At 34.0% G+C, this 23376-nt stretch overlaps 1 protein-coding gene across 1 annotated transcript; it reads left to right on the top strand.

The window, feature by feature from the left end:
• Positions 1-1752: 1752 nt before the first annotated feature.
• On the top strand, positions 1753-22165 carry LOC136043264 (protein son of sevenless-like; the record flags this gene model as incomplete). The annotated part of the gene is made up of 6 exons (XM_065728195.1): positions 1753-1965; positions 3890-4026; positions 6314-6447; positions 13072-13263; positions 21042-21159; positions 21901-22165. Coding segments are annotated over 6 exons (1059 nt in total), but the record flags the coding sequence as incomplete, so codon positions are not given.
• Between the last annotated feature and the right edge of the window lie 1211 nt (positions 22166-23376).

Raw genomic sequence — 23376 nt, 5'->3', positions numbered from 1 at the left:
TTTTATGTAGACTAACTAACTTTTTCGCATGTTGACCAGTAGTCTGCGCGGTGCAGGTTCTGATCTCCCGATTCCCTGTTTCCAGCCGGGAGTGCTAATGATATGCAGCTTTATGGAACATGGTCGTCTTTTGTGCAGACGTAACTTGCTTTCAAGTTCTCAAGCACTAAACGGAGATCATACTCGAATGAGAACACTTTTTTGAATTGTTTGAATAGGACAACTGATCAGCAATGCTAGAATCACTGTCTGATTTTGAAAGAAATCTAACAAATTTCTTGGAGTTTAGGCGCTAGTTAAACCTTTCGTGCGACATAATATTGGTTTACTTTAATACTGCATGCATCCCCGTCCCCTTTTATAAAGTATTAAATTAACATGAAATAAACTTTCTTACTTGTGTTCCTAAGGTATCTCCTCTGAAACTTAGCCTTTATTCCATAACGTCCTTCTTAAATACTTTTTCCGTCAGGTCATCAGGTGTTCGTATCACACGGTTTGTCAAACATCATTTCTTACACCTGTTTAGAGGTGTCACGGTTATACAGGATTTATTACGATTCAGTAAACCAAATCAACTCGTTTAAAGTAATGCACAAGAGATAAAAACCGGCCCATATCAATAGTAACGGAAATTCCAAAAAACCTTCAAATGACTTGGAGAAGTCGAATAAATACTGAAAAAGTGCTATTTACGCTAATTGCAAATAGGTAAAAAAAATGGAGCCGCCAATCAAAGGTTATACTGTAAAAAAAATTCGTATAATGTTTTAAAAGGAAGAAAATATCCGAGATGAGGGGTTTAATCTTATTGATAATTAGCACCATCAAATTCTTCATGTTTGCGAACCTGCGGGTATATATAGCCTGTTTGTGTAAAAACGTGGAACTTCTTATTTTCACTGGGGTTAATAATTATGAATGCACGATAATTCGCCGTTGTTATTAGCCTTTTTTTCGCCAGTCGTAGAATATCAGTAGATGGCTCGTTCGATTGAAAACTTGAAATCACAGTGTCCTTTTTAAAAAGCAGAGTGTTAATTGCGTCCTTTTTTTCTGAGGTAGCTAATCGATTTAAAACCGTCAAAGACCTAGTTAGTTAACCTACCAGCTTCAAAGGTTGCACTGTTCCTCCTTACACACCTGTCTCAGCCTGATATGACATAGAAATGAACCAGGGAAAGATCATTCGTTATTTTCATCTGGGGAAACAAGGAACTTACTAAAATTTCTGGTGATAATATTGTCTACACCGAAAGATATCATATATTCATTATAGGCCGCTACCTCATAAGTAGTTAAACCGCTACCACGTCTAATGATCTTAATTTTCATATTTCAAAAATAATTATGGAATTCTTTTTGGTAAGTTTATTCTTAAAATTACGATCGACAGGGCTATGTATGTTTAATAATTTGATGCTTTTGATTTACATTAACCTGCTTCGCCTGCTAACATTGTTGGTATTACTGGGTAAACAGTCTTATGATAACCGTTCATTTTATAGGGGCACATGTGTCCCAACCGTGTCGCATTATGGCGTCCCTTTTTAATAGTTGTTTTGCAGGTTGAGAAACCTTTCGATTAACGCGTCTTACACTGGGAAGTGCACAAGAACTCAGATTGAACGGGATGTCTAAAAAATTGAGATATCTAATCGGTAATTCAGTTTGTCTATTCGATAAACAATTTCGTTCAGCCATTTGTCTCTTCAGCCAAAAACAAATGTATGATTTTTTATGTGTTTATAGGGTGCCGAGTTTGATGTATACGAGCGTTATGCAAGAGATGTTTTTTCCCCCAATTGTCGTGAGATTCTCAACAATCTTTTATCTAAACGAGAAGTATTTCAGCACAAGTTACAAACTGCTGGTCATGGATTCAAGGAAGCTGTGAAGTATTATATGCCAAAACTACTTTTAGGCCCTGTTTACCATGCATTGCAGTACTTCGACCAAATGAAAGTAATTTGTTTACTTAGCTAGTTGAGTAAAGAACGATCTTTCTCAGTTTCTCCCTCCCTCCCTTCTCTTTGTTTCTCTATCTTTCTCTCCTTCACTCTCTCTCTCCCTCTCTTTCTCTCTCTTTCTCCCTCTTTTTCCCTCTCACTCTATCTCTTTTTCTGTCTTTCGCTTCTTCTTTATCGCCACGTCTCGCCTTTCCTTGTTATGATTATCTTCTTTATTAAAAACAGTTTTTGCTTCAAGGTTTAAAAAAATATAAATATATTTTATATAGATATAATTCATAAAAACACATCTATAGAAATATTGAATAGAGGACAAAAACAATAGGAAAATATAAAACTTCTGGTCTTTTGGCTAAATTCCTGGCTGAAGCGTCTTGAAAATCAAGACAGCCCTCTCTCCCCTCCTGTGATTTAGGATTCATAGCTTGCAAAGAGTAAACTACCACTCACACGGGACTGGGGATTGTTTTATTTTCAAAGCGATCATGTTTGTGGACTATCTTTCCTTCTTTTTATATAGTTATAGAAGTAGAACTTAGAAGTAGAGATAGTTCTAAGAGTTGGCTACTCTTGGTTTTCTTTGTGAAAAAAAAGAAGAAAAAAAAAGGTAAAACCAGCTATTTTTCATAAGGAAAAGGTAATTAAGTTTTGAGGCTTTAAATTATAGTGAATAAAATTATTCAATACAGAAATGACAATTTTTACGTTAATTTTGGTAAAATAATAATTTTTGCTCTGGTTTCTATTTTGCAAAATAATAAGGTTTTTATTTTATATTAAAATATACATACTAGTATAACATTTAATTTTATACCGCTCAGTATTCCGCAAAAGGTTTTTAGTTTTCATCAGTACATTAAGTAAATAACTATATAAAAGAAGTTAAAATTATTCCTTACTAATTTTTAAAGAAAGACGATACAATTTTCTTGCGTTTGCGTTATCACAAAACTGTAATGTATGATAATCTACCGTTTCAAATTCTACGATTGAGTGCAAGTATTGCTTTACCATTAGTGAATACTAGCGGCAAACGATATTGAGGTTGATGAGTGTTAAAGATTAAATGTAGCTGATAACAAGTGTTTAGACCCTATATCAACTGTAGGAATGAAAATTCGCTAACACAGGTGCGTTGAATCTCTGTGTTGATAGTTTTTTTACATTTAACATTTTGGGTATTTAAAAAAACGATTTATACTATTCGTTCATCCTTGGTTATTGAAGGCAAAGAAAGTATAGAAAGGTAGAAGGGCTGCAAATGATAGATGGATAGAAAGAAATTTAGATGGGTTGCTAAGATTCCACCAAGTGAAGCAGGAAAATATGGTTTTTCAAGTGTTAAATAATACAAAATATTTAGTGTATCTGTTTTTTATTGTTTTTAATGAGTTACTCCATATATTATAGTATTGTATAATATGGGTAAAAAATAAATAATAAGAATCAATAAAGCTTGTGTTCGTATTCTTCTCCGTCACCGTTTTATTAAGTTTTTTTTTCAATCGTGATTTATTCTTCTCTTTTTTCTCACTCTATTTTTGTTTATTATTGTTTTTATTTGTTGCTGTAAAATTACCGGTTTTTTTTTTTACTCCACGCATTATACAATTCTATGGTTTGGATGAAAAATAAAAAATAATTAATTAATATATTTATAATGTTAATAGTTGTTAACGATTGAGTATGGCTAGGCAAAGTATCACGAACAAAGGGAATCCAAACTTTATAGGAGGGGGTAAATAGTGAAGATAAAGAAAGTTTAGTAGGTAATCCCAGGTAATATGTGATCTTTATATTTTACCCTTAAGCAACAGTCGTGATTTTAAAACTTTGCCATAATAGTGACTTTGAACTTAAACTCCTATGGATGGTTGATTTTCCATAGTGAGTATAAAAAAAGAACTGATTTGTTCCAGCTTCTTCATCGCTTGTCCCCTCTTGAGGAAGACAAGGAAAGTTTAGAACAAGTAGAAGGATTGCTAAGACCTCTCCAAGTGGAGCTGGAAAAAATGGTTTCTTCACATTCCGCCAATGTACCTAAACGGAAACCAAGGTAACTACCACTTCTTTTGTTTTCCCTTCGGTCTAATCTCCACGGATCTTTTACATTGATTTCAGTTAATTATTTAATTTATATATTGGAAACCCTAAACCACAACCCTAAGAAGAAAGGGGAAGTACTGGAATAACAAATAGACTTAAGATAATATCTATGTTACAACAATAAAGACACATTCAAAAGATTGGAAAATTTCACCGCTCAAATACTTCAAAGGTGACATTGCGGTGTTATCGATCACTATTCTAAATCACAGATAGAAAAAAGTGATCATCGACATATAACGAACGAGAAAAAAAAGAAGCGAACAGGCAAAAGCAGATATTTTGGCAAGGACCTCCGCCAATCCGTCTTCAGTGTTAAAAAAAAAGAAGAAAGTAAAAAAATTAATCTTTCGAAGTAAGCCCAAACAAAGGACAAGAAACACTGAAACTAACAGACCAAATACCAAGCCAGAATAAATAAGACATCATTAACCAATTAGATTGGGCAAGAATTCTTCCCTTAGCGTTTTACTTAACTTGCCTACCGACCTGATTTCTATTAAAATCTTCGTCGTGTATAGCCAATGTGGTCTTAGAACGTATTTGAACATGGTATTTCTCCAAAAAGAATGCAATTATCTAGAAAAAGTTTCAGGTATTCGTATAGGCCTGAAAGAGTTGGAAGCCTTTCCGTATTTGTAACCCATTGCCATTAATGGAGAAGCGTAATGACAAATCGAGAGTGCAATTTCGGAAAACTGACAAGCTAATTTTGTATAACTCAGACGAAGGCTAGAAACATTATACTTGATTTGTACAGATGCGCTTTGACTTAGAAGTGCACGTGTTTTAGTGATGTTTTTATTGCTCGTTACGTATGCTGTTAAAAGTTTATAATAAATATTACAAAATATAGATTGAGATAAATTTTAAAAAGAAAAATTTGGCCAATATTATCCAGGAAAGTTTGGTGAGTAGAAAATTAAGACCATTTCTCTCCAAGTTGGTCCAATTCTATTTCTCAAAAATTGAGCTGAAAAGCTCAGAATAAGCATCGGAATGTAATAATTTTGTACTATTTTTGTCCTTAGTAATTTTGTACCTTGATCTAAGGGCAAAGTCTAAAAGCTGTGACTTGAAAATTTGGTTTCCAGACGAAGTGGGCAAAATGATAAGAAGTTATAACAATTTATATCGAATCTGATTTATCTCTTTACTATTTTGGTTTTGAAATAGCATATATTGTACTATATATACTATAGCTTGAAATGCTTTGTTGGTTTTTAAATATTATACCTGAGATGTAGTTATTCTTTGCATCTACTTATTCGTAGCATAAAAACATAGGTAAGTATATATCTAAAGTTGCGTGGAAGGCTCCTGAAATGACTTGCTCTTGTATCTTTTTTTACGATAACAATTTTCCCTTATTGAAGTGTTTCAAAGTCAATCTAATTAATTAGTTGTAACTGAACAGCTCTTTGTATTTTTTTTTTTATTTTTTCCCATTTTTTTATGATTTAATACATAATCGTTGCTGTTCATTTTCAGTGAAATTGAAGGTATTCTGTTTAATATTCCCGCTCGCTTTTTTGATTTTGTAGCTTAGGTATTTTTTGCTTGTTCGCATTAAAATTCGTCTTTTTTTAGAGGATTGGCGCTTCGAATTGTTATTGTATAGTCATTTAATGTCAGTGAAATTTGGAAACATTTGATTCATATTCGTACTCATTTTTTTGTTATTGTAACTTTCGATTTTTGATTAAAAATCAAGTTTTTTTTTGTAATTCATATGCTCTTAGTACTTTCTTTATACAAATGTTAATATGTTTCCAAGGTTGAAAATGTTTCAACATTTATCTGATAAATTATGAGGTGGTGACATACTCGTAGCTTCCATTTATTTACATTCAGTGAAACTAGAGTTATTTTATTTAATATTCCCGCTCAAGTTTTTAACTTCTTAAATTTGTCTTTTTGATTTGTTTTATTTTTACTGAAACTAGTACTTCTAACTATCGTTATCTAGTTTTTTTACTTTCAATTTAACTGAGATATTTAACTCGTTATTCGTACTATTCTCTTCAATATTACAACTTTCTTCTTTTATTTTTTATGGTTTCCTGCTTTTTTGTAAATAGTAGTAAATTTCCAAGTTTGAAAATATTTCAACGTCTACCTGATTGACTATGATATGCAGACATACTGGTAGCTTCCATGAATTATTTGCTCTTTTGATTTTCTTCTTATTATTTTTTTTTTCGTTGGTACTCCTAACTGTTATTGTTTACTTTCAGCGAAACTGGTGGTATTCGATTTAATAGTCATGCTAGTCGACAAGTTGCATTAAGGAAAGTACAAGAGCTACAAAGATTGGTAGATGGTTTTGAAGTTAAAGATATCGGTCAGTGTTGCAACGAATTTATATGTGGTAAGTTATGTATGGCGAATAATTTAATAGATTTGCTTTTCAAAAAGTTGCATTGAGGAAAAGGTAGATGCTTCTGAAGTCCATGACATTGACCATGCTGGATATAAATGGCGCATTAATTGAGAAAATTATGTTGTTTTTCTTTTTCTTGATATTTTCTTGTTTCTTTTGTCTTTTTTGTACGTAGTTGGACTTACGTAGATTTATTATTTTTATAGGCTGTTCATTTTTGCTCAGGAAGGCAAATTTGAGCTTGTTGTTGTGTTGTTGTTATTGTTTGATTATTTGGAGACGCTATCGCACAATCTCCATGCAATTCACTGGCTTCTACAAAAATCTCCTATTGTTGCCGTCTATAAATAAGATATTGTTGAGTACAGGATAATATCTGCCTCTTCATTAATAAAGTCACTATATTTATCTAAACTAAAATTTGGAAATAACACTGAATTGTAGTCACAACCATATTTGGTACACACTTCAGTGAGGGATTTTCTCAGGTTAATTGTATTTTGGGACCGTATTTTGGGTTTGATAGAACATAGTTCGTTAGAACAATCACAATTTTCACTCCTCCCTAAATTCAATCTTTTGAGGCGTTGGTTTGATCTAGCATGTTCAGTCCTCAATCTGAATAACAGATTTGCGCCTTTTCTATTATCAGGTATTGACGATTTATGTTAGGAGGTTTACCTTTAAAATATTGAACGTATCTGTTTGATGAATGCTCATTGTTATATATTATTTCACTTCTTTTAATTTCCCACTTTACTCTTCTGGTTTTACTTAAATATGACCTGTATTCCATGTTCAGTGGTCCAAAAAAAGTGGTATTTTTTGGTATATTTTGCCATCAAATCCGCTGTATTATTACCCTGAATATCACAATGGCTTGGGCAGCATTGAATAGCCACCCCTATAATCTTAGAACTACATGATAGGACACTTTCATAAATAGTTTCTACGTCTAAAATTTTTCTACTATGGATGGCAGTTATTGCTGATTTACTGTCTGAAAGAATCACTGCATATTCTCCATTGGTACATTGTAGTTCAATTTGCTTCAGAGCTTTTTTGATGGCTAGTATTTCAGCTGCAAAAACAGATGCCCATTCATCAAGACGTTCTTGTAATATTTCATTTGTCTTCTCTGACCAGACAGCAAAACCAACTTTTGTCCCTATTTTTGAGTCATCAGTATAATAACGGAAATGATTACTATAATGGGAATCCAGAGTTTGTAATAAGCACAATTTTTTAAGGGGAGCTAAATCTGATCTGGAGCATTTTGCTTCTGTTTCGAGTTCAATTCTTAAATTTTTAGCTTGCTGATTTGAGGTTGCCTTTTTTGCTTCCAGGAAGTTTAAATTCAGTCCAAAGCCCTCAATCATATTTATCAGTTTCGGTATCATAGGAGGTTTGTTTTCCCAATTACTTGTTGTTTCTATATAAGCTTTACTTATCTCTATTAATTGTTGATTTGGATGATTAGGAATTTCCATCACCTTTAATATGTAGTTAAGAGCTAAAGGGTGAACTCTAGACTTGATTGACATAATTCCTGTCTCCATTCTTAATGTGGGAATAGGGGTAGATTTCATGGCTCTGCCATTATTCTTAAGGCTTGATTTTGCACAACTTCAAGTTTTTTAAAGTTCTTTGCTGAAATTTCAAATAAGACTAGGAAAGAATATTCAATTCTCGATCTGACAGCTGCAGCATAGAATAACCTCAGGATCTTTCTATCGGCACCCCAGTCTTTACCTTCTAGACATTTCATAATATTTAATGCTTGATTAGCTGATCTCACTATATTTTCCACGTGGTTATTGATGTTGAACGAAGAATCTAGCAGCACACCTAAATACTTTGTTTGATTGACAAACGGGACAATTAAATTATCTACGCGGATGGTTAAACTATTTTGGTGTTGACTTCTATATGGAGAAATAACGCCTACTGTTTTGCTTGAAAATTGTAGTTTCTTTTCTAAAGACCATTTTACAGCATCTTCAACTGCTTTTTTTTATTTTAATGAATGCTCCATGAGGACTACTATCAGTGGCCCGAACTGCAATATCATCTGCAAATATTTCCCCCTTTACATTATCTAAAGGAAAATCACTCATGCAAAGGTTAAATAATATTGGGCTCAGAACACCTCCTTGTGGCACACCACGATTGAAACGAAAACTATTTGAAAATTTATCACATGATTTTACATATGCTTTTTCTGTTTGTAGTAATACATATATAAGTCTTAACGTCTTTCCCTTAACTGAATCTGAAACTTTAGTCATAATCACATCCCAAGGAATTGAATCCAAGACTGAACTAAGATCAAAGAATACGGCTTCCACACAGCTCTTGCTCCAAGTTGCAGTCTTTACATCAGTCTCCAAGGTGACGATGGCATCCATTGTACATCTTCTTTTTCTGAAACCAACTTGTTCATTTATTAATGTTTTATCGAAGACTGATTCGATCCTACTTTTTATCATATGCTCCATTATTTTTATAAAGCTGCCAGTTAGTGATATTGGTCGGTAGTTATCTGGGTTCAATGGAGGCTTTCCTGGTTTTAAAATTGGGATTATTACACTTGTGCTCCAAGTAGTGGGCACTTTACCGGTATTTAAGCAAGTATTGTATAATCTAAGGAGCAACTCTCTGGATGTTGGTCCAAGAATCTTGATTATGTCATAAGTAACACCATCCATTTCAGGCGATTTATTGGATGGTAATGATTGAATAACCCTTTCTAACTCTTCCTCTGTGAATTCGGTATCGTTTGAATCTACTTCCATCATTAAGTTTGTTATTTTACATTGGATTATCTCTTTTTCTGCTGGAGTGAGATCTGGCAAGTTCTCTCTTTTTGCCAGGAATTTCTTCGCAAATAGATTGGCTTTATTCGAAGAATCCCAAAGTAAATCATTATTTTCATCTTGTAGTATGTAGTCTTTATTTTTACTAAATTTACCTGAGATTGCATTTAAAGTATTCCAAACAAGTTTGATAGGGGTGAACCTATTCAGCTTATTTTCAGAATACAATCTCCATGTTTTTCTTTTTAATTGCAGGATGGTATGTTTGACTTTGGCCTCAATACTTTTATATTTAATTAATAGTTCTGTTGAAAAGTTCCCTTTTAGTTGTCTTTTAAGTCTCCGTTGCTTTTTTACCATCTCTTCAACATGTTCGTTCCATTCCAACCATGTAAGTGTCTAATTCTTTTCCTACTTTGATAGCAACTGTTACTAATGTTATCATATGCATTTTCAAAAACTGCTAAAAATGAAAGTGCATCCAAATGTGGGCCCCTTTCTCATTGGGAGTGTTATTATCAATATATCTGCTCATTAATTCTAGGTCTGCTCTATTTGACTTCTTTGTTTTTAAATTTGAGTTTACAGGTGGCCTCCTTATACAGCCAAAATTTATTTCAATTAATTTATGAGGTGTACCGATTTCTATGTCATCCCTTAAATTGTAATCTGAATCTTGGTATATCTGATTTGATGCAAAAGTTAGATCTATTGTACTTGAGTAAGTTCCGATCATATTACCATAGGTTGGAGTATTTGCTGGGGTTAATATTGAAATATCTACATTATCATTTAGAAAGTCAGTAAGGTCTTTACCTGCTGTATTAAGTGTGGCTCTTGTTTCCCAGAGGTATGAGTGAGCATTAAAATCTCCAAGAAAAATTTTCAGTCCGACCATTTTAGTGTAGATAAGGTCCAAATCGTTTTTGATAGCATTACTTCCTTTATTATTGTAAATGTTGACAAAAGAATAATATTTTCCGTCTTTTCTAAGGGACTTTACAATCACAGCTTCAACATTTCGAAGCGAATCACTGAGATTAACAAAAATTGCAACACCACCACCTAATGTGGTTCTGTCTATTCTAATAATGACCTAGCCTGGTATTTTAACTTTAGTTTTTGAAGACCACCATGTTTCTTGAATACACACCAAGCTAGGTTTTTCATTCAAGATACATTGTTTGAACTCGACCAGTTTTGTTTGATTCAGGCTATTTCAGTTAAGTTGCCAAAGTTTTGTTATTTTCATTGTGTTTGTACTGTTATTATAATCATCTATATTGTCATTATTCATTTGCATCATCAAATAGATCTACTACAATACTTTCAGGTTCGTATTGGATCTCATTTATCGTACTCACATTTTTTTCTAAACAGTAAATGTCGTCAATCAGACATTTAATTACTTCAATTTTCTCTTCTTGTGTTTTTGTATTTTCTGAGGCTAATTTAAGCACATTTACCATTAGATTGAGCAATTTTTCAGGTGACAGGAATTCTGTCTTTGGTACAATTCTGTTCGTTTCCGGTTGTCGAGTTTTATTTTCAAAATTTAGAGTGTTTTGATGACCTTTCTTGGCTATTTCCAAATAGCTTTCTTTTGCAACTTTCCATGGAACTCTTTTTTCCAAACTAATTTTGTTGATTTGAAAGATTTCCTGGAATTTTGGACATTTTTTGTCTCCACTAATAAGTTCATTGCTGAAACAGTTTTTACATTTAGTTTCATCTTTGTGGCAATTCATAGAGTCATGAACATCATATTACCACAGATTATATCAGCACTTCTGCAGAATTCAATTGTGTGCCCATAGAAGTGAAATTTCAGACATTTTCTTGGTTTGGGGATCCACTGTCGAACTTTGAAACTTAATGGCCAATAAAAAAGTTTATCTGGCATATTTCCATTAAAATACACTATTAGTGAACTGGTTGGGACCATGCTTTGTCCATCTCTCCTTAACAATCGATCAATCTTGATCACGTTATATTTTAGTTTTAAGCATAGCTCCATTTCCTTTAAATCTTCATCATCAAGGCAATCTGATATACGGATGACACCTTTCCTTTCACTAATACTGTTGGGCAGAGTTACTTCAACTTGGTATCCCTTCACAGGGCTCAATTTGAGTATTTTCTCATATTCATTTGACCTTTAACCTTTGCTAGGATATCTCTTTTAGCCATGAACTTAATGTAATTTTTGGTAAGCCACATACACAGGGGGATTTTACCAATTTTTGAACCATCTTCTTTTTGTATAATCTTGATAATTACAGGGAACACTTGCATTTCACTGCTGAGATTATTGTCCTGTTCTCTATATTCAGTTGAAGAGCTTGATTCCTCTCTTGGTCTTTTATTTTCAGGTTTACTGACCACATCTGTATCACTTATGGTATCCTCCATACCACCTTTATTTTTCATCTTAATACTGACTTTACCCTTTTTAGGGTGAGACATTCTGAAAATAAATTCAGAATGACTGGAGAAATTTCAAATGCTTTTGTAAAGTCAATACAAAAATTTTACACAATTTATTTGATGTTTACTCACCACGTGCTAAAACATAACTCAATTTGAGTTTACTTTCATTAGCTTCCTATTCTCTCGCTAGCCAAATCTATGCTAGTCAGTAAAAATAAGCGCTAAAGAAATGCAAACATTCTTGATCTATGTATGCGTCCCAGATTTCAATTACGATTATGAATTGTTTTCTGATACATTTGTTCTTAAACAATGGATAACAACAAATTTTGCCAATTGCATGCTTGCAAATTGTAAAAGGAGTTAACTCATTTATATGGTTATTAACTTCTGCGTTTTACAATAATAAAAATGGATCAAAGATCTTCTGTTGTTTTGTGTTTTTGGAGTGGGAGGACTGGGGTCTGGAATGAGGACTGGGGGCGCTGGACTGGGGTCTCCATACAGTTTTGTTGGGTGCTCCCTTTTTCTACAATCTTTTTTATATAACATGAAATATTACATTCAATCATTCTCTAATATAGCCGACCCAATAATTTATATATAGGAAATTTCTTAGACTTTCCCTTATTCAGGAACAGCTCTTCCAGCACAGAAATGAAATAAACAAGACAGAGCATCATGAGCCTAACTGGGAAATTCCTTGGGGTTGGAGGAGGGGAATCTATCAGGAGCTTTGTTTTCTTTGATTTTAAAGGGTAATGTTTCTCTTTTCCTATTTGTATGCAATATTTCAGTGTATGTATACTTATGCGTGCAATGTATTTAAGTGTCAGAAACCCTATTGCAGCAGTCACCATGGCTTTGGCCGCGAGATGATCAAAAGTCACGCAGAATGTCAAATCTGATGAATAATCACAGCTCTCTCCGTTCACTCAGTATTTTGTAGAAAAAAAAAACAATCAAACATTCGACAAAACTACTATGGGGTGTAGGGATCCTCCCTACTTCTTTATGCAAACAATGAGCAAGGTGCTTTCATGATTATTGGCTTCGTGTTCTTTTTTTCTTAGTTTAATTGTTGGAATTTTTCAGAGTTGAGTGACTAGCGCAGTATTACTTTTTTCTAATATCTTTAGATCATTTCTGGATAAGCTGTAGCCTTTTCTATTGAGAAACTATACCTATTGACTTATAGATATTTGTCAGAATGATTAAACTCAAACATAAAAAAAAATGAGATAAAAAGCTTGGTTCTTTTTGGATAAAGCTTGTAACAAGATATAACCAGTAACACTAAGTAATATTCTTCTTCTTTACTCCTGATCTCTTTTTCGACGCCTACAGATCAAACTTTTTTTTGCAGAGGGTACAATTGGAAAGCTAGGCTCTGGTAAACGCCTAACGGAACGGTACGTTTTCCTGTTTGATGGTCTAATAATTTTATGTAAGCACAATATACGACGAACCTCAGTCACTGGCCCTCAAGGGGAGTACAGATTAAAAGAAAAATTTTTCATCCGAAAGGTGGAGATTGTCGATCGTGAAGACACTGAAGGTGAGTAATTCAAATTCAGTTGTGAAAATTTTTAGTGTTCTATAATGAAATTCCCATAAAATTTGTTCAGGACGACGGGTGAGGGGGGGCTAAGACTGGAAATACTGAGGGAAAAATCTCAAGATCGCTTATGGGTTTCAGGCTTTTCTTTGCAGATAAAAGCAAGTTAAAATGGCTATAGGCTGGAAAATGTAAATTTTAATATAACCTTAGAGTGATTTTTTTTTCTTTATTTTACACGCTTAGGGTGGGTAAGGGAGTCGGGGAGTGCAAGGTAAGAGCTTTTTTCTACAAACTTCAAAATATTCTAAGTAGTCTTTATCATAATTTTTTCCATGAACTCTTAGTTTACCCGGTGAATTTGAGAAGAAATGACTAATTTTACATCGAAAAATCAAATATTCAAATCAAACTTGACTAAAAGCAAGCGGATTGATTCTTAATTGTATCTTCATTTTGTTCAAGTTTTTTATTTAGTAAAAACATTTTCCTTCTTCTTATTATTAAGTGTATTAGATCTTCTTTCGTACAATTATCCATCTTTCTGAATTAAACTTCGAATGTCCGTCATTCTACATCACCTTAGAAAACGAACAGATCTTTCTTGCTTTCTTCTTCTTCTTCATTTATTATAAAAGTTTTGGTTGACCGTCTTTCTGAATTACATTCCAAAATAAACCAATCGTTTGTGGTTCCTCTTCTTAGTGCTGTTAACTTTCTCCGTGGCATAATTATTCATCTTTCTGCATTTAGTTTAAAGTAAATCCATAATTACCTTATTCTTCTACTTCTTGATGTTTATCATCACCATGTTCTTTGGCAAAATTGGCCATCTTTCCGCATTACATTCAAAAATAAAACCAATCACTTTTTTCTTGTTGTTCAGTGTAAATATTTTCTTTGGCACAGTTATTTATCCTTATTTGTTACTTAAAAAAAAATTATTTTCTTCTTCTTCTTGAATGGCCGTAAACTTCAGTCAAGAAGTAGAATTTGTCATAATCTTTTATTGGATGTTGCATGTCTATTTATCTCAATGACGTGGGGTTATAAGTACAATTTGATTCATACTCTTTCACAATAGAGAGAATCAAACAGTTTGTGGTAAAGAACAGTAGTAAGGAGCTCAATAGTAACAGAAACACTAAAAAAGCGATTTTAGTACCAATTGTTACATCAAAAGAATCAAATTTTAATGCTGATTTTAAATATATAAGTTTCATCAAGTTTAGTTTTACTCATCAAAAGTTACGAGCCTGAGAAAATTTGGCTTATTTTAGAAAATAGGGGGAAACAGCTCCTAAAAGTCATAGAACCTTAACAAAAATTATACGATCAGATTCAGCACATCAGAGAACCCTAATGTTAAAGTTTCAAGCTCCTATATCCAAAACTGTGGGTTTTTGTATTTTTTGCCAGATCATGGATGCGTTTTTTTTTTTTTTTTTTTTTTTTTTTTTTTTTTTTTTTTTTTTTTTTTTTTTTTTTTTTTTTTTTTTTACAGGGGTGATCGTTTCGACCCAGTGGTGCTAGAATGTTGCGAAGGGGCTCATTCTAACAGAAATTAGAAGTTCTAGTAACCTTTTTAAGTGAACCAAAAAATTGGAAGGTACCTAGGCCCCCTCCCACGCACGTTTTTCGTCAAAGTAACCGAACCAAAATTTTGAGATAGCCATTCTGTTCAGGCTAGTTGAAAAACTAATAACTATGTCTTTGGGGACGACTTAATCCCCCACAGTCCCCGGGGGAGGGGCTGCAAGTTACAAACTTTGACCATTTTTTATATACAGTAATGGTTATTATGAAGTGTACAGACGTTTTCAGGGAGACTTTTTCACGTCGCGATGGGAGTGGGTCGGGGGAGGGAGTTATGTGGGAGGATCTTTCATGGAGGAATTTATCATGAGGAGAGAGAATTCCCATGAAGAAAGCGCAGGATTTTCTAGCATTATTAAAAAAAACAGTGAGGAATTAAAAAAAAAAAAACACTTGGAAGTAATGAGTAGCATTAAAACTTAAAGCGAACATAAAATTGTATGTTTATAAAGGGTTTGTCTCCTCTGCAATACCTTGCTCTTTACGTTACAGTATTTTTAGTAATCTCAACTATTTATTCTAGGACCTCTCTGATTCAGGGGTCAGTCTTTAAAGATTCGGGACAAAATTCAAGCTTTAGTGTAAAGAGCGAGGTATTGACGAGGGGGCAAACCCCTTCATATACGTAATAAAAATACACAAATATAGAAGTTCGTTACGTAAGTTACTTCGTAAGGTACGTATGTTTATACGTATATATATATATATATATATATATATATATATATATATATATATATATATATATATATATATATAATATATATATATATATATATATATATATATAAATTTCGTTTTAATTATTCATTTGCAATGAGCCAAGATCAAAACATGCATTAATTCGAAAACTTTCAGAAATTAAATAATAAAAAAACAAGTTTTTTTAAATGCGAGTAAGGAGCGACATTAAAACCTAAAACGGACAGAATATACTCCGTATATGATAGGGGTTGTCCTCTCCGCAACGCCTTGCTCTTTAAGCTAAAGTTTTTTTGTTGTTTTAAACAGTAGAGTTGTGACACAGTCAAGCTTTAGCGTAAAGAGCGAGGCGTTGCAGAGGGGACATTCCCTTTCATATACGGAGTAATTTCTGTCCGTTTTAAGTTTTAATGTCGCTCCTTACTCCCAGTTAAGGGGGTGATTAAGTGAGCTGATGGAACTCGAAAATCCCATGTTAAATTGAAAATTTATATTTAAAAAGTACTCAAGTATTCATTGGCGGAAGATGCCGCTTTTAATATCAGGCCATAGCTTCTTGAAGATGCTACAAAATGTTTGAAAGGATTTTGTTCTATTTCCTCTAATTGCTTAGAAATCTTAGAAAATGTCTAGGGATTTTTCACAAGTGTACTCTATGAAGGATATTGCTTTTGGAACAAAATTGGTACTATCATGTGCAGAAGACAATAACCTATAAGATGATTGGAACCATTTTTTGATGTATTTTCCTGTTTTCTAACAGTCCCCTAGAATATTTTCAGCTACCTGAAATTTTTACAAGTCGGTTGCCATAAAGAATCGTTTCAGATCGCCGATAATAACCCCTAGAGACGAAAATGACAAGCTGGAATAATCAGCTGCTTGTTAATAGTGTGAAATTTTCATAAATTATTTCAATGCAATGAAGAAACATAGAAATGAGAAATAGTCAGGAGCCTTCAGGAAAGTTATGCACACAAAGCCGAAATCATGGGGAAAATTAAATCAAAGAGAGGTATGGAACTGCGAAACTGCGAGAAATTTGGGGATAGGCTAGTGGATAAAGAACCGAAAAGAGTCTAAGGCGGACTATTGCATGGAAGTTGGAAAGAATGGACTGGTCAACCCCAAACGAGGCCACGACTACTTTTACCAAGTACAATCAGTCAGCTTGAATGTGCTCAGCTATATACTTGCTTTTTCATGATTTTTACCCAGAAAGACTTCTACATTGAAAAGATAGACCGCAATCCAGGCTTTTGGACCGAAAAGATTTTTCCCAAGCTGAAAGGATTCTTCATTGATGCTTTGATCCCAAAGTTCCACAGGGGGTTCCAATACAAGAGCCGTACTTATAAGATTAATCGTCTAGTACCGGTAACAGGAAAAGTTTGACTCTTTCTCCCAACTCTTCTTTTTAAAACAGTAAAAAACTTTAGCGTAAAGAGCGGGGCGTTGATGAGGAAGCAGCCCCTTTTATATACGAAGTAATTTGTGTCCGTTTTAAGTTTTAATGTCGCTCCTTACTTTCAGTTGAAAAAACTTGTTTTTTTTATTTAATTTCTGAATGTTTTTGAATAAATGCATGTTTTGATTTTGGCTCCCCGCAGAGTAATAATTGAAACAAAATTTGAATTTTTTTTTTTTTTTTCCTGAATGGCTTACTCATAATTTTGATCGAATGATTTTGGGAAAAAAGAGCGGGGGAGGAAGCCTAGTTGCCCTCCAATTTTTTGGTTAATAAAAAAAGGCAACTAGAAATTTAATTTATTACGAATGGTTTTATAAGTAAAAGATATACGTAACTTATAAACTAGCTTACGTGAAGAATTTTTTATTCTCATATTTTTATTACACATATGAGAGGGTTCACCCCGTCGTCAGTACCTCTCTCTTTACACTAAATCTTAAATTTTGGCCCAATTAATTAAGAATGACCCCTGAATCACAAAAGCCGTAGAATAAATAGTTGACATTACTAAAAATACTTTAGCGTAAAGAGCGAGGTATTAGGAGGAGGTGAGCCCCTCATATGGGTAATAATTTCTGTTCGTTTTAAGTTTTGATGCTGCTCCTTACTTCCAGCTGAAAAAAAACTTTTTCATATATATTTTTTCATTGTTTTTTTTTAATAATGTTAGTAAATCCTGCGCTCCCTTCATGGAAATTTTCTTCCCCCATGACCAAGTCCTCGATGGAAAGTTCCCCCAGTATATTCCCCCTCTTTTCGACCCCTCTCCCCCCGACCAAAAAATTCTCCTGAAAACACCTGTACACTTCCCAATAACCATTACTATATGTAAGCACTGGTCAAAGTTTTTAACTTGTAACCCCTCCCACGGAGACTATGGAGGAGTAAGTCGTCTCCAAAGACATAGTTATAAGGTTTTTCGACTACGTTGAATAAAATGGCTATCTCAGAATTTTGATCCGGTTACTTTGGAAAAATAATTAGCGTGGGAGGGGGGCCTAGGTGCCCTCCAATTTTTTTCGTCGCTTAAAAAGGGCACTAGAACTTTTTATTTCCGTTTGAATGAGCCCTCTCGCAACGTTCTAGGACAATTTGGTGGATACGATCACCCCTGGAAAAAAAACAACAAATAAACACGCATCCGTGATCTGCCTAAAAGTCATAGAACACTACTGTAGAAATTTCAAGCTCCTATCTGCAAAATGTGGAATTTTGTATTTTTTGTCAGAAGGCAGATCACAGATGCGTGTTTATTTGTTTGTTTTTTTTTCAGGGGTGATCGTATCAACCCAGTGGCCCTAGAATTGCTGCAAAAGGGCTCATTCTAACGGAAATGAAAAGTTCTAGTGCCTTTTTTAAGTGACCAAAATCTCGGAGGGCACCTAGGCCCCCGTCCCACGCTAATTATTTTTCCAAAGTAACCGGATCAAAAATTCTGAGATAGCCATTTTATTCAGCTAGTCGGAAATCCTTATAACTAAATCCTTATAAGTGTACAGACGTCTTCAGGGGCGTTTTCATTTGGTCTGGGGCAGGGTTGAGAAGAGAGGGATATGCTGGGGAAAACTTTTCATGGAGGAAGAAAATTTCCATGAAGGGAGCGCAGGATTTCCTACTATTATTAAAAAAAAAACAATGAAAAAATAAATATGACAAAGTTTTTTCAACTGAAAGTGAGGAGCAGCATTAAAACTTAAAAGGAACAGAAATTATTACGCATATGAGGGGCTCACCTCCTCCTAATACCTCGCTCTCTACGCTAAAGTATTTTTAGAATTTCAACTATTTATTCTACGGCTTTTGTAATTCAGGGGTCATTCTTAAGAAAATCGGGACAAATTTAAGCTCTAGTGTGAAGAGGGAGGTACTGTTGAGGGGGTGAGCCCCCCTCATATATGTAATAAAAATGTGAGAATACAGAAGTTCCTTACGTAAGCTAATTTGTAAGTTACGTATGTCTTTAACTAGTAAAATTTATTTTTACTAATAATTTTACTAATAAAAAAATTCGTAAGAAATTAAAAGTTCTAGTTGCCTTTTCAGGTAACCAAATACTCGGAGAGCAACTATACCTCCTTCCTCGCTCCTATTTTTTTTCTCAAAATCGTTTGGGTCAAAACTATGAGAAACCCATTTAGCCAAAAAAATAAATACCCAAATTTCGTTTTAATTATTCATCTGTGGAGAGCATAAATCAAAACATGCATTGATTAAAAAACGTTAAGAAATTAAATTAAATAAAAACAAGTGTTTTTAACTGAAGTAAGGAGTGACATTAAACATAAAACGAACAGAAATTACTTCATATATGAAAGCGGCTGTCTCCTCATCAATGCCCCGGTCTTCACGCTAAAACAGTAAAGTCTGACTCTTCCTCTTAACTCTATTTTTTAAAACAGTCATGAGGAAGCAGTCCCTTTCATATACGAAGTAATTTCTGTTCGTCTTAAGTTTTAATGTCACTCCTTACTTTCAGTTTTATTTTTTTTTTTATTTAATTTGTAAGAAAACTTTGGTTTTCTAAGAATCCTCGAAGAAAGCTTTCAACTAAGTTCGCTGTTTAGTTTCGAATTAATGAAATGAGGTATTTTAAATAGCCTATCCCTAGGAAATAAAGTGGAAAAAACAATAATTTTAAAATGCATTCTATGCATGCCGTCACAGTTGCATATACATGGGCATTTTGTACTTGAGAATGATAGTGCTCTTTTGCTCATTTTCTAATCTCCCTTGGTCGGTAACCAAGCTTTGCAAGACACTGTCAAATATATTATTATTTCTCGGCTGAAGCATCTCACCAAAGGAAGCTGTCAATCAAAACCTTTGACAAGACTTGATAATTGGTGCTATTTGAAGTTTTGACAATCGACGATCTCTAGAGAATTAAAAGACAGAAGGGTAACCTTACTTCAATTCTGAAGCTCGATGTTTTCAAGTTCACTTAATCACGGCCTTAAAAAAAAACTTGTTTTTTTTTATTTATACAGTAGCAACTTTTTTTTCCAAACGTTACACATATTTCATACCGCGCATAAAGACTCTGAGCCGTGTTGTCGCAGCCTAGTTCAGTTGCTCACAAAGAAACAGGTTTTCCATAAGCTTATCATGATGTGCACACCGGAATCGCGCATGCGTGAAGGTGGGGTATGAATCTCATGTGGTTTTAGTTCATTGTCACATTTTTAATGGACAGTATAGCCTTTGTCACTATTATATATTTTTTCTACTGTGATACTCTTTAATGAGTACGTTTTAGTAAATACTAAAGTGTTTGTGTTTTCTTTAAGCACTTTGATTTTAATTACTCTTTATTTTAGCAAGGCGAGGTAGATATAATAGGAAACCTTCGGCTAAATAATATTCAGTTTTTTGGGGCATAAGGTTGTTTTGTTTTCGGGAATATACCCAAATATTCCCATATATATCCAGGAATATTCTTCATAGCAATGATATTCAATCATACTGTTTCCGTTTTTTGCCTTTTCTATTTTATCTACTTGCGTAATCTACAAATCGAAACCTTATGTCAGTTTATGAACTCCCAGATATTGGTTTAATAGTTAAGTAGCTTGCTGGTAAACTTCCCGGTATTACCTTCAAGTATTTTCCCACTCACAGTGCCCTTGCTCGTTTAGTGTTTTTTCCTTTGTTTGTTTCCCTTGTCCTGATTTGTTTCTTTTCTGTTCATTACTCCCCTTTCTCCTTTTTTTAGTGGTTATAAATAAATTATTATTATTATACAAGCTTTGCTTAGTATAAAAAATTTATTTGGCAGAATTTTCCATTTTTCTACATTGAATTCTGAAATAAATACGTCATTTTCTGCTTCTTCTTGAAGGTTCGCCAATTTAAGATGGGAATCAAAACAAAATTATTGTTCTACTGGATGCTGAGTGTCTATTAGTGCCAATAATGTGGTGTTATAAGTACCTGGATTTTCATCTGTGAAGATTCAGACGTCAATTTGATCAATCAATTTCAATTAATCCTCGTTGATCTTCTATTTTAGAATTGAGGAATGCATTTGAGATAGCCCCAAGGAATCAGCCGAGTGTGGTACTTTTTGCCCGTTGCCAGGAAGAGAAAAACAATTGGATGGCAGCTCTAGTCATGTTAAATACCAAAAGGTAATTTTGTTCTCGAGATAGATTATATCAATTTATCAATTTTTATGTTTACACCTTCTTCCGTAGAGTGGAAAGACTGGTAGTCAATGTATGTGGAAAAGAAAAATGGGAGTTGATCTCTCTCTCTCTCTCTCTCCCTCCTCTCCTCTCTCTCTCTCTCTCTCTTCTCTCTCTCTCTCTCTCTCTCTCTCTCCTCTCTCTCTCCTCTCTCTCTCTCCTCTCTCTCTCTCTCTCTCTCTCTCTCTCTCTCTCTCTCTCTCTCTCTCTCTCTCTCTCTCTCTCTCTCTCTCTCTCTTCCATATTATAGCACAAACAATTATCCTTTCGCAAATAAAATGAAAATATAGAATCATATAAAAAATCCAATTAAGGTTCAATCTTAATTAATTAGGTTCCTCTTTATCCTAAAATTATCCTTAATATAGGGATAAAATTATAGCTCAAAAATTCTTACATGTTATTTTCTTGCAACTTTGAAGCTCCATCACTACCCAATCCGCCATCTCTTGGGGGTCTCATCTTTATATGCCTATGTTCTTTCCCAAACAATGGAAGGTCTCTCCTTTTCAAAACCTTTTTTCTTAAAAAAAAAAAAAAACTATGAAAAGAAATTTCTTGACATAATTACCCCTTTTTGTTTCTGCACTGTTATGGCTTTTGTATTTTAATTAGAGAAATTAATTAAAGAAAGAGACTATAATAATAATAGCAAGTGAGCTAACTAGTCTGTGATTTTTCTAGTATGCTGGAAAGAACACTTGATTCCATACTCCGCGAAGAAGAAAAGAAACATCCGCTTAGATTGCCTAGTCCAGATGAATACCGATTCGCGGAAGAGGACTCAGACTCGAATATCGTATCAGAGATGAAGGAAAACTCTGGGGTGCCTGTCATTAAAGGTGCAACGCTGCTGAAACTAGTTGAAAGGCTGACATACCATAGATATGCAGATCCTATGTTTGTCAGGACTTTCTTGACTACTTATAGAAGTTTCTGCTCTCCACAGGTAAACCTCTTTTTTCGCTTTTGTTTTAGCTAAACAAGATCTTATGCAATTAATTTTAGCTACAATTTTTTTAAGTAAGCCGTACTGCATACCATACAATTGTTCGCCTCTCTTCGCAGGGTTGTTATATCTGTATAATATATTTGAATCCTCTTTACATACAAAAATGGACTTAGAGGGAAAAGAAAGAAGCGTAAAAAATAAAAACACTTATCATCGCAAACACTAAAAAATACACTAATATTGACTCACAAACGATTAATACACCCCAATGGAAAATCTAAGACTGACACAGATCACTGTCTGAATGTGCCTTTTAATCTTATCACATATTTGCATCCATCTTACCACATATTTCAAAAGCTTCATTATGTTTGGAGATATGACTGTTACAAGACCAAATAGGAATACGGAGAAAATACTTACAAAATTGAAAGAGAAAGAAGGAATTTGTTGACGTTCTGACGCGGTAAAGAACTTCCATAATGGCACTAGAAGAAAAAACGTCGGGGGTGAAAAACGATTTATAAAGCTGACCAAGTGTTCTTATTGTCAAACTGGCCTTTAACTTTAGAAAGAACTCCATAGGACTATCTCAACCTATTTATTGTTAGTGACCGTGTTGCTCAAGTCGGGATCCTGGATGCAAGTTCAAGGTACTTGAGAGATGCAGTGGCAAAAATTGAGTCAGGGCCAACCTGAATTTTTGAACTGGAAGTGTGGTGTCAACCAAAAACGAGAAATTCAGTTTTAGCAGAAGTGACTTACAGCCCGTTGTCAAACAACTCGGCATACAGGATATTCATAGCAGTCTATATAGAGAGGACTACAGCGTCACCACTCGGTTTCGGTTAAGGCTCATGGAGGTAAGACTCCCATGGTTGGAACGTGGCAGTGTCGTGACATCCTACGGTGATGTGGAGACATGATAGCCTCTGATACATCTTGTGGCATCGTAGTCCTTTGAAAGATTGTTTCGGAAGGCAGATGACAGAGAAATACATGGGCTAATTGTAGAAAAAGACGAAAATATCAAATTGGCTTCAAAATGCTTATATTTCTTTTCTAGCGATGGTCCATATAGCTAAGGAAAAGCTAGTCAGAGGGAAAAATTACTGTGAGGTCAATAAAAATTCCTAAAAAATTACAGCCTCATAAGAATCACTTACCACCTTCAATCTCTGAAAAAATTGTTTTTCGTTAGGGGGTTG

This window comes from Artemia franciscana, unplaced genomic scaffold (genome assembly GCF_032884065.1).
Source record: "Artemia franciscana unplaced genomic scaffold, ASM3288406v1 Scaffold_4184, whole genome shotgun sequence".
NCBI classification, from domain to species: Eukaryota; Metazoa; Arthropoda; class Branchiopoda; order Anostraca; family Artemiidae; genus Artemia; species Artemia franciscana.
Note: the sequence above shows the minus strand (reverse complement) of the source record. Positions and strands in the feature narration are given on the sequence as shown.